Source organism: Scyliorhinus canicula, chromosome 1 (genome assembly GCF_902713615.1).
Source record: "Scyliorhinus canicula chromosome 1, sScyCan1.1, whole genome shotgun sequence".
In the NCBI taxonomy this organism is placed as follows: domain Eukaryota; kingdom Metazoa; phylum Chordata; class Chondrichthyes; order Carcharhiniformes; family Scyliorhinidae; genus Scyliorhinus; species Scyliorhinus canicula.
Window position 1 is genome coordinate 274534649 of NC_052146.1, and position 24193 is coordinate 274558841.

Below are 24193 nucleotides of genomic sequence, written 5' to 3' on the forward strand. Positions count from 1 at the left end.
CAGCACTTTTAGGGACTTCCGGTGGTGGCCATGGTGTGAGTGGTCGCAAATGTGGCAGTGTTTTTGGGCCTTTTCCCCGATTAACTGGGTGGATTTTTATTTTTAAAATAATTTTTATTCAAATTTTTGGATAATATCAACAACAAAAAGACAGAATTTTTTTTTTGACAAAGAACAGAAAGAACAGCCCCCCCCCCCCCCCCCCCCCCCTCCGGCGTATACACAGCGGAAGAGATAAACTAACACCCATCATTCCCCCAAAACATCTGCCTGTCCCTTCAATAGACAGGACAGAAACCCCCCCCCCCCCGTATACACAGAAGAGGAAATGAATTCATGCCTGACATTGGCACAGAACAACTATGCCCGTCCCTTTAGTACAAAACAGCAAAACAAACCCCTCCCCAAACCCGAACCTTTCCAGCCCCTCCCATAAGTACCCCCACTCAACCCTATCAAAGGCCTTCTCCGCGTCCAGTGCCACCACTATCTCCGCCTCCCCTTCTACCGCCGGCATCATTATAACATTCAAGAGCCTCCGTATGTTAGCGTTCAGCTGCCTCCCCCTCACAAACCCCGTTTGATCCTCGTGGATAACCTGCGGCACACAGTTCTCTATCCTCGTGGCTAAGATCTTTGCCAACAGCTTGGCGTCCACATTCAAGAGTGAGATCGGCCTGTACGACCCACACTGCTGGAGATCCTTGTCCCGCTTAAGAATCAGGGAGATCAGTGCCCGATAACCGGGTGGATTTTTTGATGGAAAAAGGTGCAGGAGTGGAGGAGGAAGAGTTTATTCCACCGGTGGAAGGATTCGTGGACGAGGAGTGGTTTTAGTCGAAAGGAGCAGTTGGAGCGAGAAGCTGTACCCGGGACAGAGAGGATGGTGGCAGAGGATAAGGGACCAGCCCTACCATCTCAGTGGTCGATGGAGCAGCTGGTACACTCCTTGAATGAGAAGTTCACCCAGCAGAGGAAGGAGTCTCTGGAGGATGTGGCGAGGACAGTGGATCCGCTTCAGGCGGGGACCGACCGCGTGGAGATGAGGTTAGAGTCTCAAAGCCAGGCGACCCAGAAGGTGGAGGAGCATGAGGAACAGCTCGCTTCATAGACGGCTGAGACGGAGGTGATGCGAGATACCCAGAAGCGGCATCAGGAGAAGGTGGAGGATCTGGAGAACCGCTCCTGGAGACAGAAGCTGAGGATTGTGGGGTTGCCAGAGGGCATTGAGGGAGTGGACGCTGGCTCGTACGTAGACAAGATGTTGGAGAAGCTGCTGGGAGAGGGGGACTTCGAACGTCCCCTGGACCTTTTGGTACTACAGCAATTTGCATAATGCTACCTCTAAGCAGCCTTTGTGCAGGTCCATAAGCTAGTGAAAAATCTACTATCTAAAGGACTTACTTGAATTGCTAGACAGATAATTGTTGGAGCATGTCTCATTTAATAGAGCAGACCTTTAGCTTGACTGTAGCAATCTTTTGAGTCGGGAGGCACAGGGTTCAAACATGCTCTCAATTTAGAGTTAGCATTTGCAAGAGCCAGAGGTGGACATATAATGAAACTCACCATGCCTACGCACAGGGCTCCGACAAATGGGGTGCCCCTTGTTGGCCAGTGTCTATGGGCACCAATCAGGGCCTGATAGCTCTGCATTTGCCAATATGCTCAACAAATACAACAAATGAAGGTGACGAGGTGGCACAGTGGTTAGCACTGCTGCCTCACAGTACCAGGGACCAGGGTTCAATTCCACCCTTGAATGACTTTGTGGAGTTTTCATGTTCTCCCTGTGTTTGTGGATTTCCTCCCACAGTTCAAACATGTGCAGGTTAGGTGGATTGGCCATGCTCTCCTTTAACAGAGCGAAGGCTGCCCTCTTTAAGAAGGGGGTGAAGTTCGGGAAGCTGTACCCGGCCCACCTCCGGGTGTGCAGGGGGGGGGGGTGAGGGTCCCCACTTGGCGCCTGGAAGGACCCCATGGCATAAACGGTCGGGGCAATCGTCACTTTGACAGCCACCAGAAGCGGATGTCCTTCCCCCATGCCCCCGCGATGCCGGCTGTGCCATCATCTGGCAGATAAGTCACACCGTCTCTCTGCTCAGCTGGAGTCTCCAATGACATGCCTGGTCCGGTAGGTCTTCAAATAACAGACGATGCCGGTACACATAAGACCTCATGCGGCGCCTCCTTGGCACCTTCTCCACCTCAGCCTGTTGGGCAGCCGGCTCTCCATTCTGGGTGACTGCCACCCCCCCCCCCCCCCCCCCCCCACCCAGGGCTGCAGTGACTGTTAGGAAGGCCACCATTGCTGGTTGAATTCCAATATCCATTGTCTGCAGGGGGTGAAAGGCCAACATGTTAGCATGGTGCATATTCCCGTGCCCAACCAGGTCCACCAGGCTACATGGTGGTCCCAGTTGGCGCTGTGGCCGGCACCGTGGGGGGCCTCTGGCGCTGGCACCCATCTCTGATGCCAAGGGTACCATCAGCTGGCACTGCCCTTGCCAGGGGTATGCACCATGGCACTCTGGGCCACTGTGGGTGTTGCCTTGGGTGGGCTGCCGGTAGGGGGGCTGTGGGGGTGTGGCGGCACCCATATGGCCGGTGTCACTCTGGAATGGCAGTCCATGCCTGGGCACCATCCCAGTCCCGTGGGGGAGTCACCTCGGCCACCTGGCCTGTTCCCACCATCCCAGCCAGCCCGGCAAGTGTCCAGCCAGGCAGCTGCAGTCGCTCCTCTGTATCCTACCTCCTCTCTCTGCCTCATCAGCCACCATGCTGATTTCACGATTTTTGAAAGCACAAGTGAACCATGCCATTGGAAACTTGGCCCATCGGAGGAGGAGAATTGTGGAGGCTTCGGAGACTACTGGGTCGGTGTTTACTATATATGCATTCCAGTATGCATTGGCGCTGCTGTCGAGGCAAAGGAGAATTGCGATTTGGCGCCCGCCGCGCTTTTGGGATTGTAACCTATTCTCTGCCCAATCGTGTTTCGCGATTTTGCCGTTTGCAAAGGGAGTATCCTGCCCAGCATTCATCGATGGATACTCGAACTGAAGAAATGTTGGAATAGATATTGCTGATCATGAAACATAGAAAGCTCACATTAAAATTATGTGTGTATTTGTTCAAAGATGTAAATTATCTGGAAGAATTGATCTTGCGTTAACAGCTCAGTTTGAAAAGGAATATTCTTGTTGGAGGAAAGTGCTGAGACATGTTGTTTCCACGTCAAACTGTGTCTTCCTTGGCATCACCTTTAAGAGGACATGATGAGTTATCATTGTCAACTCGAAGAAGTAATTCTTTAACCTGCCTTGAATATCTCAGTGAATTCAATGAGCTTCTCAAAGAGCATTTGAAAAAATCGCAATATGTGGCTCAGGGAAGACCAACTTTTTAACACACAGAATCCATGATAACTTCATCACTATAATGGCAGAGTGTCTGAGAAACCTTCACTAATGAAGTAAAATATGGCAAATACGATTCCATTATAGTTGATTCAACACCAGATGTGAGACCAGTTAACATTAATATGAAGATATGTGACCAGTGATGGTGAAGTTGCAGAGTAATTTCTTTGTTTTGTCCAGCTACAATCCCACACTTCTGAGTTTCTGGAGACAACTGTTTTGGAAATCATTGCAAATTTAGGTTTGGACATCAAAGATTGTCTTGGGCAGAGCTTCAATAATGCCGCAAATATGGCAGGAAAATATTCAGGTCCATAAGCAAGACTGAACAATGCAGGCACCTGTGCATTATGCATCCCATGTTCCACTCATTCCTTGAATTTAATCTGCAATTCTGCAGCTGAATCCTGTGGGGCAGCTGTACATGTTTTTGGACTTTGTTCAGAATGCGTATGCCTTTCTTTCAATTTCAATGCATCGGTGGAATATACTGCAATCACGCTTGGAACAGGCAAATGGAAAACATTTGACGGTTAAAACAATTATTGACATCAGGTGGTCCACTCATGTAGATGCTGTTTTGGCTTTCAAAATTAACTTTGTTGATATAAAGGAATCCTCATAAGACATAGCTGCATCAAATTCAGAAAAACCACATGTGAAACCTGAAGTAGAAACCTTCTCAGAGAAGTTTGAAAAGTATAATATTGGTGATTTTACTGTTCTGTGGAACCACTTACTTCAAAGAATTAATGCCATCGGCAAATCACTTCAAAATGTTAATACAACTTCATTTAATGCTGCACAATTGTTAGCCTCAGTTGAAAGTTTTGTCATGCAAGTGTGCAATGGCTATAACTTGGTGGAAGCAGAGGCACTAACATCAGCACAAAATACAGGTCCCACTGATGATGAGAAGCATAGAAGACTCAGGAAGTTATTTTTTGATGAAACTAGAGACTATTAAATAACTTTAAAAGGGAAAGAGAAGATCATTGTTGAGAATGTCAATGTTAGATGTGGTACAATAATGGTGCAATTGCAGAGTAGAAGTGAATCGCTGAAGAAGACCGTTGATTTATTTTGCGTGCTTTTCGTTAGAAGTTTGGACAAGGATGACACTGCAGTAAGAAATTAAGTGAATTCTACAGGGAGGACATAGACACAAATTTTTTTTGAAGATGAAGTGAAACAATTCATTCATTTCATCGATAATGATGAGGTAACCTCACCAAATGTGGAGACCATCCGAAAATATTTTTAACTATACCTGCAACAAATGCTTCCAGTGAACATTCTTTTTCTGTATTGAAAAGGATCAAAAAGTACGATCAGCGAGGAACATTTGATAAGTTCAGCAATATTGATGATTAAAAGTGAGTCTTTATTAGGTTTTACCTATGATGATGCAATTGATTATTTTGTGAAGAAAAAGTACAGAAAATAGCCAATTAAGTAGCCATGCCAACAAGGGATGAAGCAAGGAAATCTTTTAAAATCTGTCCATCCTCCATATTCTCTTGTTTAAATCCTGTTTTTCAAAATGGGCCATTGCTGGTCTGATATAATGGCTGCAGTGTGTCACAGGTTGATAGTTCTAACAAACATCGCTCTTAATACTTACCTTCAGAAAGTGTGTCGGACAAAGAACAGAATCCTACCAGATAGAGCCACTGATATTGGACTTGGACTCTCTGGATACTCCACTCATATGATTTTACGACAATAACTTCTTTGATTTTGTGAGGAGAAGGAAGATAACTTTTGAAACTGAATGTGACTCTGAAATATACTGAATGGCAGCATATGCATCCTGTTGGTTGGAATATTTGCTCCTGCTCTGGATTGGCTCATTCTGTCCTGAACTGGCCTGTGACACAGTCATATAATCACCTGATTATTCCACCTCGTTGCTCATCAGAAAGTTCTATGTTTGCTTGTACCAAGACTCTCACATCGCAAAATTGACCATCATTCTGGCAAGAGGTAAGCTTGGATTTCAATTCAGCAATTATTCATACAGGCGTGTTTTTACAAGTTAAAAAGCACTAAAGCAGTTAAGCGGTGATCTGTTAGGGGGTTGGTCCGGGGGGGTGGAACACAGGGTCTCGCTTTACACCGACGACCTGCTTCTGTATATTTCCGACCCATGAGGGGGGGATGGGGGTGATTATGCGGATCTTAGGGGAATATGGCCAGTTTCCGGGTATAAATTGAATATGGGGAAAAGTGAGATGTTCGCGATCCAGACGAGGGAGCAGGAGAGGAGACTGGGAGAGCTGCCATTTAGAGTGGTGGGAGGTAGCTTCCACTATCTGGGAATCCAGGTGGCACAGGAATTGGAGGCACTACATAAGTTAAATCTGACCCGTCTAGTAGAGCAAATGAAGGAGGACTTTAGAAGGTGGGACATGCTCCCGCTGTCACTGGCGGGGAGGGTACAGACCGTGAAAATGACCGTCTTCCCCAGATTTCTGTTCGTTTTTCAGTGCCTCCCCATCTTTATCCCAGGGGCCTTTTTTAAACGGTTAAACAAGTTGATTTTGGGCTTTGTGTGAGCGGGTAAAATCCCGTGAGTGAAGAAAGTGTTGCTGGAGCGTAGGCGAGGGGAGGGTGGGTTGGCACTGCCGAACTTTAGCAACTATTACTGGGCGGCAAATGTAGCCATGGGCCATGATTAGGAAATGGGTAGTGGCGGAGGGTCGGTGTGGGAGCGAGTGGAGGTGGCATCATACAAAGACGCAAGTCTGGGAGCACTGATAACAGCACCTCTAATGGTTCTCGCCAGCCCGGCACTCCACAAACCCAATGGTAATGGCGGCCATGAGAGTCTGGGGGCAGTGGAGGAAATATAGGAAAGTGGAGGGAGCATCGGCCTGGGCCCCGATTTGCAATAACCGGGAAGGCTGGATAGGGGGTTTCGGAGATGGCAGAGAGCAGGGACTGAGAGGATAGGGGATCTATTCATAGATGGGAACTTCCCTTGTTTGAAGGATTTAAAAGAGAAATTTGAACTGCCAACAGGAATTAGATTCAGGTATCTGCAGGTACAGGATATTTTGCAAAGGCAGATTTCGACCTTTCCGCTCCTACCGCCACAGGGGATACGGGACAGGGTAGTTTCCAGAACGGGGGTGGGAGAGGGGAAGGTATCAGACATCTACAAAGAGCTTATGGAGCCGGAGGAAACTCAGATAGAGGAGCTAAAGGGCAAGTGGGAAGATGAGCTCGGGGGAGAGATAGAGGCGGGTCTGTGGGCAGATGCTTTGAGCAGAGTTAACCCAGCCTCATCATGTGCCAGGCTCAGCCTGGTACAATTTAAGGTAGTTCACTGGGCATACATGACATGGCCCGGATGAGCACATTTTTTGGGATAGAGGAGAGGTGTGCAAGGTGTGCGGGGCGGGGTGGGGGGTGGGGGGGGGGGGGGGGGGGGGCAGCAAATCATGTCCATATGTTTTGGGCCTGCCCGAAGCTTAGGGGATTCCGACAGGGCTTTGCAGATGTCATGTCCACGTTACTAACAACACGGGTGGTGCCGAGTCCAGAGGTGGCGATCTTTGGAGTGTTGGAAGATCCGGGAGTCCAGGGGGTGAGAGAGGCTGATGTCTTGCCTTTGCCTCCTTGGTAACTTGGAGGCGGATATTGCTAGCATTGGGGGGGCGGGGGGGGGGGGGGGGGGGGGGGGGGGGGGGGGTTGTTCAGCCGTTTTCTGTTAAGGGACTTGTTAGGGATGGAAATTATGTACGTACTACGTTTATATTTGGATTCACTTTCTTTTTAGTTATTGTTATTATTATAAAATTACAAATACCTTAATAAAATGTTTTTGTTTTAAAAAGAAGTGATCAGTTTGTGTATTTTTCTGGCTTGTGCCTTTTGTGTGGGGAGGGTCAGTGGGGCCAGAAAGGGTGTGATGTCATTGGGGGAGAGGTGTGATGTCATTGAGAACATGGCACCATGGCGGAGGGAGGGCAGAAATGAAGATGAGAAAGGGGCCCCACAAAGTGTAAGTTTGCCACTGGCAAGAGTTATCACATGCAGTGGGTGTGGATGCCCAAGCCCATCATAGTCATAGATATAGGCTGTGGGAACCCATTAAAACCCTCCTGCCTTATAGGACTTAACCACCCCCACCCCCCTCCCCACCACACTCCAAAGATAGTATAATCATGGTTGTGGCTACGGAAGAAGTGTTCATTTGCAGCTTGTCAAACCATTAATCGGGTCATGATTTCTTTCACTACTTCAGACTATTCACCAAGCGAAGAATGTGAAGATACAAAAACCACAATTTTGAGCGCAAAGTATATTGTTGCATTTCACCAATTTATATCTGTGACAGGCACTGATTCTTTTGATTTATTGATCATTCACATTGTACCTAATGTCTCAGTCAATATTATGTATTAGAACATAGAACATAGAACAGTACAGCACAGAACAGGCCCTTCGGCCCTCGATGTTGTGCCGAGCAATGATCACCCTACTTAAACCCACGTAACCCGTATACCTGTAACCCAACAATCCCCCCATTAAACTTACACTACGGGCAATTTAGCATGGCCAATCCACCTAACCCGCACATCTTTGGACTGTGGGAGGAAACCGGAGCACCCGGAGGAAACCCACGCACACACGGGAAGGACGTGCAGACTCCACACAGACAGTGACCCAGCCGGGAATCGAACCTGGGACCCTGGAGCTGTGAAGCATTGATGCTAACCACCATGCTACCGTGAGGCCCCTATATTCTCTAGAGCTTTGAAGAATGAGAGGTGATCTCATTGAAGTCTACAAAATACTTAAAGGAATACACAAGGCAGATGCAGTAAATATGTTTCCCTTGGTCGAAGAGTCTAGAACTTGGGGGCACAATTTCAAAATAAGGGAGATGTCACTTTGGACCGACATGAGGAGAAATGTCTTTACACAGGGGGTTGTGAATCTTTGGAATTCTCTATCCCCAAGGGTTGTAGAAGCTCAGTCATTGAGTGTGTTTAATGCAGAGATCAATAAATTTCTGAGTAACTACAATGTAAAGGTAATGGAGATAGTGTGTGTAAAAGGAATTGAAGTATCCGATCAGCCATAACACAATATCAGACACAATATCAGCCAAGCTAGAGTCACAGACTAGCGTTACAGACTCTTGTCAGTTGTGACAAGGCCTAAACAACATAATGGGCTACAAAACAAAACTAAGCAGTTTCTCTGGCAGCAGCGTACCCCTCCCCGATGAACTCAATGCATTCTATGCTCGGTTCGAGCAGGAAACCATCAATCCGCTGTCGAGTACCCAGCAGCCCCGGACACACCCATACCCACCGTCACAGCTTCCGAAGTCAGATCGGCCTTCCTGGAAGTGAACCCATTGAAGGCGATGGGTCCAGACGGGGTCCCTGGTCATGCACTCAGAGCCTGCGCAGACCAGCTGGCAGATGTGTCCGCGGACATTGTCAACCTGTCCCTACTCCATTCCGAGGTCCCCACCTGCTTCAAGGAGTCGACCATCATACCGGTGCCAAAGAAGAACCAGGCAACATGCCTCAATGACTACCGTCCGTTGGCCCGGACATCGATCATAATGAAGTGCTTCGAGAGGTTGGTCATGAAGCGCATCAACTCCATACTCCCAGGATGCCTAGATCGACTGCAATTCGCATACCGCCGCAACCAGTCCACAGCAAACGCCATCTCCCTGGCCCTACACTCATCCCTGGAGCATCTAGACAAGGACTCCTACGTCCAACTTCTATTTATTGACTACAGCTCCACCTTCAACACCATAATCCCAGCCAAGCTCATGTCAAAGCTCCAAAACCTAGGATTTGGCTCCTCGCTCTGCAGCTGGATCCTCTACTTTCTGACCCATAGACCACAATCAGTAAGAATAAACAACAATACCTCCTCCACAATAGTCTTCAGTACCGGTCCCCTACTGTACTCCCTATACACACATGAATATAAATGTATATGACTGCGTGGCAAAATTTGGTTCCAATGGGGAAGGGGTGGAGATGGTTGACAGCTTCAAATTCCTAGGTGTGCGCCTCACCAAAAATCTGTCCTGGTCCACCCACGTCGATGCTACCATCAAGAAAGCCCAACAGCGCCTATACATCCTTAGGAAACTAAGGAAATTTGGCATGTCCACACTGACTCTTACCAACTTTTACAGATGCACCATAGAAAGCATTCTATCGGGCTGCATCACAGCCTGGTACAGCAATTGCTCGGCCCAAAACCGCAAGAAACTTCAGAGAGTCGTGAACATAGCCCAGTCCATCACACGATCCTGCCTCCCATCCATTGACTCTATCTACACCTCCCGCAGTCTGGGGAAAGCAGGCAGCAGAATCAAAGACTCCTCCCACCCGGCTTATTCACTCTTCCAACTTCTTCCATCGGGCAGGAGATACAAAAGTCTGAGAACACGCACGAACAGATTCAAAAACAGCTTCTTCCCCGCTGTTACCAGACTCCTAAATGAGCCTCTTATGGACTGACCTGATTAATACTACACTCCTGTATGCTTCACCCGATGTCGGTGTCTATGCATTTACATTGTGTACCTTGTGTTGCCCTATTACTTATTTTCTTTTCATGTACTAAATGATCTGTTTGAGCTGCACACTGAAATATACTTTTCACTGTACCTCAGCACACGTGACAATAAATAAATCCATCCATGATCATATTGAATGGCAGAGCAGGCTCAACGGGCTAAACAGTCTCTTCCTGTTCCTATGTTCCTTTAGTATACTACCCGGGGCCAATCTTGAATGTTTCCATCCATTGTAAATAGGACAACAGCAGTTGAAAATAGCTCACAAATCACATACCACGTTTTCTTACAGATGTTCTCTGCCACCTTGGGTAAGGTACAGAGGTGGGCAGCTGGCGCTTCTGCCTGATTCAGATGGAAAGCCATTTGTAATATGCCATATGCCAACTCAATCAATGCAAGTAGAACCACAATTGTAATTTTGAATAACAAATGGACTCAGTGCGACCTGTGCCCATTTGCACCAACATTGAGCAGCCTAACCAGCATTCTATACATAAACCATTAACGAATGCTCAGGAAATGGCTGAAATTTGCCTCTGCAAGATCAGGAGGAGGGTACCTGCTTATCCTTGATCCATAAAGGTGGTAAAAGAACTCTGGCACACTGCTGCTCTGTGCAAGGCCCTCTGATGCTAGCGCAGCCCCTCACCCTCACCCATTAAAGATCTGATAGTCTAGGAGCCAGCCCAATTCCTGCCAGGCCAAACCGAAGAGCTGACTTAAAAAAAAAGAAAGTTTGATTAGTATGTAAATGAGGTTCTGGTGTCAAACTTTCTCCGGCCTTATTGCAGTACCAATGGGCAGGTGTAGGGTTGTCAAACCTCCAGCCCTGGCCTGGACGTAGAGAAGATGTTTCCACTAGTAGGAGAGACTACAACCCAAGGGCATAGCCTCAGACTGAAGGGCCGATCTTTAAAACAGAGATGAGGAGGAATTTCTTCAGCCAGAGAGTGGTGGAACTGATTGCCGTAGAAGACTGTGGAGGTCAAATCACTGAGTGTCTTTAAGACAGAGATCGATAGGTTCTTGATTAATAAGGGGATCAGGGGTTATGGGGAGAAGGGAGGAGAATGGGGACGAGAAACATATCAGCCATGATCGAATGGTGGAACAGACTCAATGGGCCGAATGGCCTAATTCTGCTCCTATATCTTATGATCTTATGGAATTGAAGATGAATCTCCAGGACACTGCTGTGTGCCACCCTTGAGAAAAATCATTGGGACATTAAACAGGATTTTGTTTGTCATTTTCTTTGAACAATACATAATAGTATTGAAAATTGGGGGAAAAAAGGCTACTCGACTGACAATCATGCATCTTGCAATTAGGTAATTAGTCTTTGTGCTTTCCAGCTGGTGGAGGAAGGCAGTGCGTCACAAGGATGGATGTGCTACCGAACTAATGGCTGCAGCGTGCGGTAATTCACGTGACAAAACCTCCAGGAAATCACAGCTGGCAATGCCAGGCAGGTAGCAAGTTCACTGCACAACAATCACCCATTGTGTCCCTCCAATTAAAATCAACTCCTTTATCTCAAAACACTATCATTTTTTTCTTCTCTGGAAAGTAAGAATTTGCCGTAATAACTGATTATTGGTCAAGTAGTTAAGACTTATTTGAGAACATATTTCTTTAAGCGATACCGAAGAACTGGTGACTAATGGAAGCAAATTATACTGAAGTTCTGATTAAAACGTCACACCCTTAGATAATATCCATCTTTCGATTTCAGATGTTGACTGAGCTGATGTCTTTTTTTCTGTGTCTTCTATTTTAATTCCTATCACAAGCTCTGGCAGAATGCATATTCTTGTGGGACAAGCAATGTTATGGTTACAGACTATGTCATTAAGAGTAATTCTGCCAATGGTTCAGAAATACTAAACATCACCAATAGACTTATTTTCCATCACAGATAAAAGGCCAATGCTACAATTGAAACCAAATCAAGCCAAATCCCAACAATACCAGAGTGACTCAACCTTATGTCCAGCATTAGCGCTGAGAACCATTCTAAGTATGTCCAATACTCACCATAAAAATCGCAAGGATTGCAATACTTTGGACAAGGATATCCCAGTGAAGTAAAATATGGAATCATATCCTTAGCCGTTCCACAGTACGTTGTAACTCCGGAAGAAAGCAGGACAACCAGATCAAACAAATGGAATATATCTGACCGTGGCTGATGGATTGACATTAGGATCAATCGATTTCCTCTTGCAAGTCTTGAGAGAGTCATCACCAAATTGTGTGCTGTAAAACTGTCAAGTCCAGAGGTGGGTTCATCTAATATTAAAATACCTGGAACCAAAAACATTTCCTTCATTTCATTAGCTTATATTGGCCAATTGTGACAGGTTAGTAAAGCAAAGTTTACTTAGTTGGGAGTCACTTAGCTTCTTCTTTGAACTAAAACTTTTGCAATAGTCTGCCTACCGCTGTATCTTTATTCATTTAGGGATGTCCCTCTTCACCTGCCATACCGGGACACCTGGAGCCACCTGGATCATTACAGCTGCTTCCCCCACCCCACCCCTCCCTCCACCTGGATCATTACAGCTGCTTCCCCCACCCCACCCCTCCCTCCACCTGGATCATTACAGCTGCTTCCCCCACCCCACCCCTCCCTCCACCTGGATCATTACAGCTGCTTCCCCCCACCCCACCCCTCCCTCCACCTGGATAATTACAGCTGCTTCCCCCACCCCACCCCTCCCTCCACCTAGATCATTCCAGCTGCTTCCCCCCACCCCATCTCTCCCTCCACCTGGATCATTATAGCTGCTTCCCCCACCCTACCCCTCCCTCCACCTGAATAATTAGAGCTCCTGCCCCCACCCCCCTCCACCTGGATCATTAGAGCTGCTGCCCCCCCCCACCCCCCCTCCACCTGGATCATTAGAGTTGCTGCCCCCACCCCTCCCTCCACCTGAATAATTTGAGCTCCTGCACCCCCCCCCCCCCCTCCACCTGGATTGTTAGAGCTACTGCTCTAAATAAACGTAGTTTGTCATTTCATCCCCCCATGGGGAAGATGAATTTTTAAAAATATATATATCTTTTTATTCGATTTTTCCATTGTTTACAAATAACGCACCAAAAAAAATTTCAGTGCAGTATAGGTACAGTACATAACAAGAATCATTGCAAATATGAGATCATTTTACATAAATTTGTATGGCAAGGGATATGGAATTGCTTCATGATTTGTGCTCCCAGGGGAATAGTAAAAACGGGTGCAGTTCTCCTCCGGCGGGAGAATATAGGGTGCGATTCTCTGGCCCCATTAACCTGTCATCAAGCGAAACGAGGCTAGTGAATAGCGGGAGAGGCTAAAAACGAGGACCCCGCCAGGCACCAAACAGTTTGTGATGCAACCAGCCTGCTCCCATAAACGAAAGAGATATAGCCATAGCGTGGCGAGAAACCAGTTATCACCACTTAAGCCCTATTTCCATACAATTAACAGGAGCCACCTAGTATCCAATGGCCTCCCGTCACTCAGCGGCCAGCCCAGCAAGTGCTCACACTGGCGCCGATTAGTGTTCCTTTTGAAAAACGTGAACCTGGTGGAAGGGCTTCTGTGGGGAGCCGAGGAGGTGAATAGCCATCTTTGCTCATAGGCAAAGAGCCCAGGGGGCGCTGTGCTTGCCAGCCCAGTCTTCAGTGGGATGTGGGAGATCCTTGGCTGGGGAGGAGGGGGTACCCTTCGCAGAGGTGGGCCGCCATGGGAGGGTGGGGAGTCGGGAGGAGCGGTGGGGGGGGGGGACAACTGCTTGCAGTACCGCCCCACACCCCGAGGACCCGGCAGCCTATCAAGCCAGGGAGGGACCCAGAGGGGGAGTGCCGCAACGGCCCAGGATGTACAGGCGTCACTGGTCCTTTGAACAGATGGTGGACAATGCATGCCGCAGGAGGCCCCGTCTCAACAAGGAAACAGTGCAGCATCAGTGGAGGCGGAGGACACCCGCACCCGGTGGCCGTCAAGGTCACTGCAGCTCTGAACGTTTACGCTTCAGGATCATTCCAAGGATCTCACTGGCCACAGCCCACAGGTGCATCCGACAGGTCATGGATGCCCTGGTTGCCCGGGCGGAGAACTACATCATCTTTGACATGGACCAAACCCATCAAGATGTCCCGTCAGCAGGTTTCTCTGTCATCGCCAGAATGCCCCAGGTCCAGGGGGGTAATAGATGCTCACCGGGCCATCTAGAACTGCCCTACGTTAACAGAAGGGGGTTCCGCTCCCTCAACATCCAGCTCATGTGTGACCGCCAGATGATGAAGATAAAACACGTATGTGCCTGCTGCCCGGGGGAGTGTCCCCGGCAGCTACATATTGGGGCAGTCGGTCATCCGCTGCCTACTCGAGGAGAACCCTAGGATGGGCGGCTGGCTCGCGGGGAATATGGAGTATCCGCTGAGGACCTGTCTAATGATGCCAGTATGGAGGCCGGAGACCGAGGCCCATGTGGCCACCCGGGCTGTGACTGAGCATCAGATTCCTCAAGATGTAGTTTCAATGCCTTGACCCCTCCAGTGTTGCATTCCAGCACACTGCCCGGAGGGCCGCTCGCTTTGTGGTGGTCTGCTGTGCCCTGCACAACCTCGCACAGCAGCGGGGAGACGAGCTAGATGTTGGTGATAAGGAGCATGTGGCTACCAAGGAGCAGGAGGAGGGCCTGCAGGGGCTAGAGGGCGAGGCCAGGAAGGAACCCGAGGACCAGCCGGAGGCTGCAGGACAGGCAGCAGCAGCAAAGGACCGGGAAGCCCGGAGGTCCAGGGAGTCTGATTAACAGGACGTGGCCTGGTCCGCCACTCCCCAGTCCCATTTCCCACCCTCCCAAGGTATATGCCACATCACTCCAGGGTGCAGGGATTGTGTCGGCACCGTCAGAGGTTCACTGACGAGGTGGGGGGGGGGGGGGGCTGCACAATGCCTTGGACACCTTCACTCATGGTGCTGACGCCGTGCACCAGACTCTCCACTGCGGTCGCCACCCTGGCCTCAGTGCCACGCATTGGTAACACCATCTCCAGTACCCGTAGCCTCTGGGACTCCTCCAATCGACTATGGATCAGCTAGAATGTTGCTGACATCTCCCTCAGAATGCCCCGGCCACACACGAACATCTTCATCAGCTCCGGGATGAGCTCTTCCACAGGCTCAGCATCAGGCTGGGACCCAGCTGGGTCTGGGATCCAGCAGACCTCCGACTGCTATGTTGCCTGATGTACATCAGCAGCAGTGTGGTGTTCACCAGATTGTGCCCCAGAGGCCTGACCACTACCATTTCCCACTGAAGTGCATGTACCTGCGCTGGTGGAGGGTGGGGATGACAGTTGTGACATGGCTATTATGGTGGCGTCCTTGGAGCTCTCCTCGAGGTGGTCCCATGGGAGACTAGAAGGGGGCCACACTGGATGGCCAGCTGGAGGACCTGCGGGAGAATGGAAGTGTGGTCAGTGGGAGGGATGGATCAGTCAGTAAGGTGATAACAACTCATGTTTCTTAGGTCCCCCAGGTGGGGCCCAGTGGTCCCTCACCTCTGCGGCGTCCGCCAGCTTCCATATTGGTGACTGCCCTGTCCACATCGGCCATCTCCAGGGCACGCTCCGCAAAGGTGCTGTGTATTCTGATGTCTGGCACACCACCGCCAGTCTAGACTCTCTCCTGATGACTTGTGGGAGAGTTTTACCCGAGGAGACACAGAGAGGGCATTGTTAGCCACATGCGTGGGTCAGTGATCTGTTTGCCGTCATCATTCTCAGCGCCTCAGAGAGCACCTGGTTGAGAGACCTCTTAACCCGCCATATTGAAAAGGCAGCTCTACCCCCGCCGAATCTGACTACACCCTTTTATTGCTGGATTTCTTCAAGTTCTTCTGCATTTTCTCTCCAATACTGATCCAAGAGTCTTGCAGGGACACACTACCGAGAATTAACTCGCGGATTAGGTGAGCATGTGCCAGGCAAACAGGATAAAAGACGGGTTATAAAGTGAGTGGTGTCAGAGCCTGCAGAAAAGATGCATCTTGTGCCCCCCCCCCGCACAATTAAGTGTAACTCGCCCACCCCTCACTAATATCACAAGATTACCCCCATGTGGTGGTATAATTTGCATAGCTGTCTGCCATTGGTGCAGAACACCGGCTTACCATTGGCCCTGGTCGGTCATGTGCCTCTCGACCGATTGGTTGAGACCAGTCATGTGACAGCTCTCCGATTGGCCGAGAGTCTGAGTTAACCACGCCTCCATACCGAGGTATAAATAGTCAGAACGCCCGGCGATCGTCCATTTATTGTAGTCGACCGCAGGGCTAAGTTCTAGCTTATTAAAGCCTAACTTTTGTACAGCAACTCGTCTCGCGTTCAATTGATGGCTCATCACCCCAGCAGCAATTTGTGTAGAATATTAGCAGGCATTCTGAAAAGGGAAACGATGAAACAGCTAAATAGGTATAGTTTTTGTAAGTGGAAGATACCATTAATCTCTGAGGAAACCTTTCGGAGCTCATTGAGGAAATTATGCATCTTGTTTGCAAAGGAATTTCTCTGGATGTGACCCACTTAGGTTTTGGCAAGATTTGTGGCACACTAAAACAGGTTTTTTAGGTGGATTGAAAAACCCGAGAAAGCAGAAAGAATTGTGAAGGGAGTTGGCTCTGTCGCTTGAGTGAGAAAGGTAAAGTTAGCCACATGATTGCGACCCAAGGTGAGTGAGCAGCATGCCAACATTCACTATCTAAGTTCACTCGTGAATAATGACAATTGGTATGGTAGTAAATGACTTCAGGTGCTTGCAGCACTTTAGAGAACCGCATAACATTTAACAGAGGGATTAATAATTGCTGTTTACCTGGATTCCAAAGAAGCTGTACTCCAATGCTCACCCGTCGCCTCTCACCTCCAGACACTCCCCGTGTAAAGTAATTCCCAACTCTAGTGTTAGCACATTGTCTTAGCCGGAGCTCAGCTATAACATCCTCTATCTGAAAAAGATTATGAATCAAATCTGAAACTATACAGGCTGGATGCTCAGGCCTCCCCCACCGCAAGAATGCCACGGGCAAGAGGCAGACAATGGAGAGCTCTATTGAATGCGGGCGGGATTCTCCGGTTGCCGGGCGAATGCACCCGGAGAATCCCGCCCTATATGTTGATTATTTGTTTCTCCCTTATAAAAATCATAGAATTTACAGTGCAGAAGGAGGCCATTTGGCCCATCGGGTCTACACCAGCCCTTGGAAAGGCCACCCTTATTAAGCCCACAGCTCCACCCTTTCCAATAACCCAGTAACCCCAAGTAACCTTTTTGGACACTAAGGGCAATTGGCCAATCTAGCTAACCTGTACATCTTTGGACTGTGGGAGGAAATCAGAGCACCTGGAGAAAACCCACACAGACACGGGGAGAACGTGCAGACTCTGCACAGACAGTGACGTGATCCAAGCCGGCAATTGAACCTGGAACCCTGGAACTTTGAAGCAAATGTGCTAACTACTGTGCTACCGTGCTGCCTTAATTCAATTTTGAAGTCAAAACAAATATTGTATTAAACAGCAGTTTTTTATGTTCAATTTAAGAAAACAACTTATTTGGAACTTGGTTCGTATTTCCAGATGAGAGGAAATTGATCTGAAAATCCAACCCAGAAAGATGGGATGATAATCTTGAGCACGATTTAACCGGAAACAATCTATATCCGGTTGAGCATGTTTACATAGAGAACATAGAACAGAGAAATACAGCACAGAACAGGCCCTTTGGCCCACGGTGTTGTGCCGAACTTTTGTCCTGGTTTAATCATAGTGTCCAAAATTCTATGATAATCTAAGGGCAGTTTATCATGGCCAATCCACCCAACCTGCACATCTTTGGACTGTGGGAGGAAACTGGAGCACCCGGAGGAAACCCACGCACACACGGGGAGGATGTGCAGACTCCACACAGACAGTGACCCAAGCCGGATGTTTAGCAGGGTGTTTCTTGGTGGCTGCAATGCCGAGAAATATCTAGCTATTCAACGGCACTTTGCCTTTTTTGTGGCTGTCGGGGGTTTTTCTCGCCAGCAGGAAAAAGCTCCCCGCAAACCCGGGTACCATTTTGTCTGGCTGCCCTGATGCCCCACCCCACCCGCCCTGCCCACTTTTAGCGCCCCCCCCCATACAACTTCGGGGAAGCTCCCAGGAACACCCACTCACCCCCCCCACCAACTGGTAAGACCTTGCCAGGCCCAATCCCTGGCAGTGCCAACTTGTCACCTGCACACCTTGGCACTGCTATCCTGGCACCCTGACAGTGCTCCTTCCAGCCTGGCAGTGCTACCTGGGCACCCCAGGCTGGCACATCCAGGATGTAAGAGTGCCCGGCTGGCAGTGCGAAGGTGCCAAGGTTTTTGAAGGAGTGCTGGACTGCCACCCTGCCCTGTCCCCGACCACCCAGGGGTCTCTAATGGTTTGCGAGACCCACACAGGTGCAATTACGACTAGTCCACGTTTGTGAAAACCAGTACAAAACAGCGGGCTGGCGAGGTCTCCCAAGTGGGTTCCTTAGGCCCGGGCACCGGGGAATCCCACAAACGCATATTTAAATGAGCCTAATGGTAATATAATACGTTAACTGAACTAAAAATCCAGACAGCATGAGCCCAAATCCCTGAATGGCAGTTTGAGATTTTGAATTATGTTCAAAGTACTCTGATAGTGAAAAGCCAATATCAGTAAAAGTGAGCTTGCTGGACTGTTGTAAAAATGCCGCAAGTTTTTCAATCGTTTATCGTGAAGGAACTGGTTGTCCTTACTCACTATGGACATATCTGTGACTCCTCTCATAACCCACCCAGGTGACCATGTTTGAGCTCTAAAGAGTAACTGTTGGCTTTTATTTTGACTTTGGTGAGAATCACAGACAGGTTCTGGTGTAGCCTGGTATCCTTGAAAATGGACTTTTCCCACAGCACTATAGTAATCAACAGCAGGAATCCCATTTGAAATTTTACCCTCCCTAGACAAGGTCACCGAATAATGTTCCTTCTTGTCCAAGATAGAAATGAATTGACACTGGACAGATGGTGGAAACTCTCCTACACTGTGAAACCCTCAGTGCCACACCAGGCATTGCATTTACACAGTGCGGCATTGAGGGACTGTAGTTAGAAAACAATGTCTGCGAGAGGAGACAAGGGAAGGCAGTGAGTTTGGTTTATGAGGGACTAAGACCTCACCCTGTATATTTTTATAAATATCCTCATTGCTATTCCGTAAATTTTCAAAACAACCAAGATCCTTAAAATGGCTGAATCTGTGTCTGTCTGTGACCCCTAAACAAAAGAAGCCACACTGTAATTTCAGGGACGCTCACACCTCGTTATCTTTGAGGACCCACTGAGGACTGCACAGCCCAAATTCAAAGGCCATCTGCATTTAATAACCTCGGCTGGCCAGAAGGAGACTGATGCTCTGCTAAGCCAGTAGGCACTGCAACATTTCTTTCAATTCATAATAGCTAAGACTTAAGCAATCCTAGAAACCCAGCCACATTCTAAACAATGGATACACATCCTTTGTTGCTGACTGAATGGAGAGGTGGAGGTCATGTGACATAAGCCTTTGGCTTGTTGAACTAGTTAATAGTGCCTTGCTGAGCTGAATAACCTGGTCTTCACTTTAACATCTGAGTAGCAGCCTCATAAAAAAAGTGCTCTGCCCAGGTGGAACACCTAACCCCCATCTACACGTCTCCTGGAAATCCTGTACCATCACCTACAAAACAGATTAATTTTTGTATGTCTATCTCTTTGTACAAAGTCAGCACAACCGGAAAAGTGAATGATACAGTATCGATTTTCAACCTGCCAACCTCCGTAAAGGAATACTTCATTGGACTCTGCAACCCACATGAAACAATTTTCTCTGTGGTCTCTGTACTGTAAACCCTTTTCTCTCTATCCCTACTTTTCATTGTATGAATGCGAGGGGGTGATACTGCAACCCTTCTTTTTGTGTTTTGAGTGTGTGCAAATAAACTAACCCTTTGAGTTCATTCTATCTCGAGGTTACTATGGGGTTATTAGTAGAGAATTGGATCACACCAAAACTGAGGGGTTGAGAAATATGCCACTGTTTATAAAGAGGGAAACAAATCAAAATAACTTTCTGTTTATGGATATGTGGTGAGGAAAGAAATTAGTGCTATTGTGATTCCAACTCCTGTTCATAACAGGTTTTAGATTGTTCTAGCAAAAAGCTGACAATCACATGATGGATCAATGTCCTCCTTCATTGCTGTAAGCCTTCATGTTTCTTACCCTTTTGTTTCTTTGTTCTTCTGAGAAGCTTTGTGGAAGACGCAACTTTGCCACAAATGTTAATGTTTCTCTTACAGTGAGGTTGGGTAACAATCGATCGTCCTGTCGTACGTGTGCAATACACTTTTTGACCAGCTGCCTGTTGACTGGTGTTTCATTGATCAAGATTTTGCCAGATTTGACTTTCCCTCCTTCATCTCTGCAGGTGATTATGTCAAGTAAAGATGTCTTTCCACACCCTGTTTTCCACAAATTAAGAAAAATAATATACCTTGACAACTGTTTATGACCTACTTCTAAGGCCTGTTCTATCACAATAAAACAGGTTTCTGCAAAGACAGCATGTTTTCCTTTGAGTGGCCAACATATGTTGAACATTTTTGGATAGTATACTAAATTGGATAAAGGATTGGCTAATTGATAGAAGACAGAGAGTTTGGAGAAGAGGAGCATTTTCAGATGGCAGCCTGTAACTAGTGGAGTGTGACAGGGATCCATGCTGGGGCCACAATTAATTAATCATCTGTACAAAAGAAGTGAAATGCACTATCGACAAGTTTTGGATCACACACACATAGGTGGGAAGGCAAAAGATGAGGATAACTCAAAGAATCTACAGACAGGTTAGGTGGGTGGGCAAAAACTGGGAAGATGGAATATAATGTAGGAAAATATGAAGCTATGCACTTTGGTAGGAAGAATAAAAGTAAGAAGAAAAAATATTATTTAAATGGAGAAAGACTGCAGAAAATAATCTTTAGTGTCACATGTAGCCTAACATTAACACTGCAATGAAGTTACTGTGAAAATCCCCTAGTCGTCACATTCCGGCGCCTGTTCGGGTACATGGAGGGAGAATTCAAAATGTCCAAATCATCAAACAAGCAGGTCTTTCTGGACATTGTGGGAGGAAACCATAGCACCCGGAGGAAACCCACGAAGACACAGGGAGAATGTGCAGACTCTGCGAGACAGTGACCCGAGCCGGGAATCGTACCCGGGTCAGTAGGTAACTGGGAAGGCAAATGGATTGTTGGCCTTTATTTCAAAGGGAAGGAAGTATAAAAATAGAGAAGTTGTGCTAAAACCTGTACAAGGCACCAGTTAGACCGCACCTGGAATACTGTGAGCAGTTTTGGTTCCCTTATCTAGGGAAAGATATACTGGGATTGGAGGCAGTCGAGAGAAAGTTATTTTCAGACAGAAAGAACATGTATACACATTGCATCCATTTCAGCATAACAAAATAAGTGACGTCTAATCACTGGGTCATTCCTCAGGGCAATGATTTGATTTGACGAATCAGAGTCAAGCTGCTTGGTTTACATTTCAAAAAATGCTTGGCAGTTAACTGTCAGTCACCATCAACCCTCAACTTCTACATTTTCCCTGCCAACGCCTCTACCAATCAGAGCCCAGTTCTCAACCAATCAGCACTCTCTTCTCATAAATTGTTGTTCCCTTTACGTTTGGTATTTTTTACAAATTATCCTGATGAGTGCCAGACGAAAAGCTTCAATCACAAAAAAGTATTTTTTCAGCAATACTCAAGTTCTGTATTACCAAACAACTGTAACAGTGAACAATCAGACCATTTATCCCATTAAGTAAACACCAATTTGCATGACTTACCAGAACTCCCTATAACAGCCAACATCTGCCCACTTCTGACTTTCAGATTCATATTCTTCAGAGCCATTATCTGTCCATTTGGATTTGAATTCCATTGCCAAGGCATTTGTAATTCTGCCAGCTTCTCATACCAAGGGATCTGTGCTGCATAATTGACCTGCATGTTGTAGGCAAGAAACACACGTCAAACTTGCCAAGAGAAGTTTTAAAACACCTTATTTCATTGAAGTTAATAATTGCTCAGACAGCACTTTATTTTTGTTTAAAAGTGCATCAAACTCCCAGTGGCTCAGTGGGTAAGTATACTGCACGGTGTGACACTAGGGTCAGGTGGACTAGGGGAATGTGCTGAGCTGTCTGATCTTGGGTGGTGCAATGGGCTATCGCTCCTTTTGGCTTCACTGTCCATGATTAGGGAAGAGAAAAATGATTGGGCAACCGTTCTCCTGATCACTGTCATTTTACCCTTTTTGAAAAGTGCATGTGTTTGATACTGAATCTGACTGTATTGGCTTTGGCTAGGACAGGGGTTGAGAACTTGTGGTGCTGAAGTTGCACGCAGCTCTTCAACATCTCTTTTGCCCTTCCCAACCTTTACCAGTTGTGCTAAAAACTGGAAGTAGTGACTAGCTAAGGTAAAACAAAAATGGAACAGGTGAGAACTACGCTCCCTCCCCATTGCAGGTACGAACCGGCTCATCAGGTGAGGCGCTCCAGGTGTTGCTGTATGTGACGGAGGTCTGGCCCATTCCCTCATTCCTGCACCATGGCAATCACAGGAGCCATCTTCCACTTTATCTGGAGTGCCACCTTTATGTGCAGCTGTACCAAGCAGCGTGTACATCGAGTGTCACTACATGCTAAAATTCTAACTGTCCTTGGTGTTGCAGACGATGGTCTGGCTACATTGCTGCAGAATGCTCCAAACAGTTAGACCGTGCTATACCACCTGTCACCCATGGAAAGCTTTATGCAGAAAGCAATCTTAAACAAAGAAATTAAAAAATAAAGAAAAAAATCTTTGACCACAAGCCCAACAGGCAATGGTCTGCACATAACATCTTCGAGGCCTCATGGGAAATGGAGATCATAGATCCTGTTGGATGGCTCCCTCAGTAAACATTCAAAGTTATTTTGCAGAATGTCTCATCACCAGAAATTTCAAACAAGCTTGGTGGTGATGAGAAAGGCATGTTATTATTATTATTAATTCCTGTCTGTTGCTTCCCACATGCCCAGAAACTCACCTCCTCCACCTCACGGTTGGGAATGAGACGGGTGTCCGCCCCCTTTTGGAATGTGCCTTTGCAAAGATGGTTTGGAGAGAGATGCAAAGGTTTTTGTCAAGATTCATCTGGAGCAGGGTCCAAAATGAATTTCGGGAAAACGGAATGTTTTGTGGTCTCCCCTCTGGGAGTGGGAGCAGTCGTGGGGGGGGTGAGGGTGGGATGGGATGGGGACTGCCATTTTGCCCAGCGCCGTTTCATTTTAGGTATTTAGGGGTGGGTACAGGTGGCCCGGGGAGTGGGTAGGGCTTCGGAAGTTTAATTTTACTAGCTTGTTGGGGAGGGTGAAGGCTGACTTGTTCAGGTGGGACAATTTCCCTCTGTCACTGGCGGGCCGGGTGCAGGTAGTAAAGATGAATGTTTTGCCACGATTCCTGTTCTTGTTTCAATGCCTGCCAATCTTTTTGCTCAAGGCGTTTCTTGGGGGGGGGGGTGTTTGGGGGCGTGGGGTGCAATTTGCACTAACATGTTTTCAAGTACATGATGAAGAAAATCGTCATCAAAATGAAAAAGGTCATAGTGCACCGCATTGCAAAGTGTTTATAGACAAACCAGACTGATTTCAAAACCTCACACGTGTCCACTGTTCTTTGCTCACACCGCTCAAAGGGCAATTGTCTGGGGTTATCTTCCAGTTGTCGCTTACTTGATGCAGTTTTATGTAATCAGGCAGTACAATAAAATGAAAGTGAAAACTGACATTTATATACTATCTTTACACAGTATGTCTCAAGAAGCTTTAAAGATAATGAAGTACTTTTGAAGTGTAATCAGTCATAACTTTGCAGTAGGCATCAGTGAAATCTGAATTCATGGCAACAGGGGCTCCTGGCACTGATACCCACTAATAGAAACTGCACTGTGCTTTCAGGCAGGCATATCTCTCACTGCTCAAAAAATATCTCTTTATTATGTTCACAAGCCTCCGCTCTGGCCTGGGGTAAATCAAGAAAAATGCTACAG

The 24193-nt window shown here is 47.4% G+C and overlaps 1 protein-coding gene across 3 annotated transcripts in view; it reads right to left on the bottom strand.

The window, feature by feature from the left end:
* The window catches only part of abcg8 (ATP-binding cassette, sub-family G (WHITE), member 8), an 80250-nt gene that overhangs the window by 32923 nt on the left and 23134 nt on the right, over positions 1-24193 (bottom strand). For all 3 annotated transcript variants that reach the window (XM_038813586.1, XM_038813567.1, XM_038813576.1), the window contains exons 3-6: positions 21945-22101; positions 20313-20551; positions 16862-16994; positions 12031-12300 (exon numbers count right to left, since the gene is read on the bottom strand). In XM_038813586.1, the coding sequence (XP_038669514.1) occupies positions 12031-12300; positions 16862-16994; positions 20313-20551; positions 21945-22050 (748 nt within the window). In that variant the 5' untranslated portion in view covers positions 22051-22101. The remainder of the gene's footprint in view (positions 1-12030; positions 12301-16861; positions 16995-20312; positions 20552-21944; positions 22102-24193) is intronic.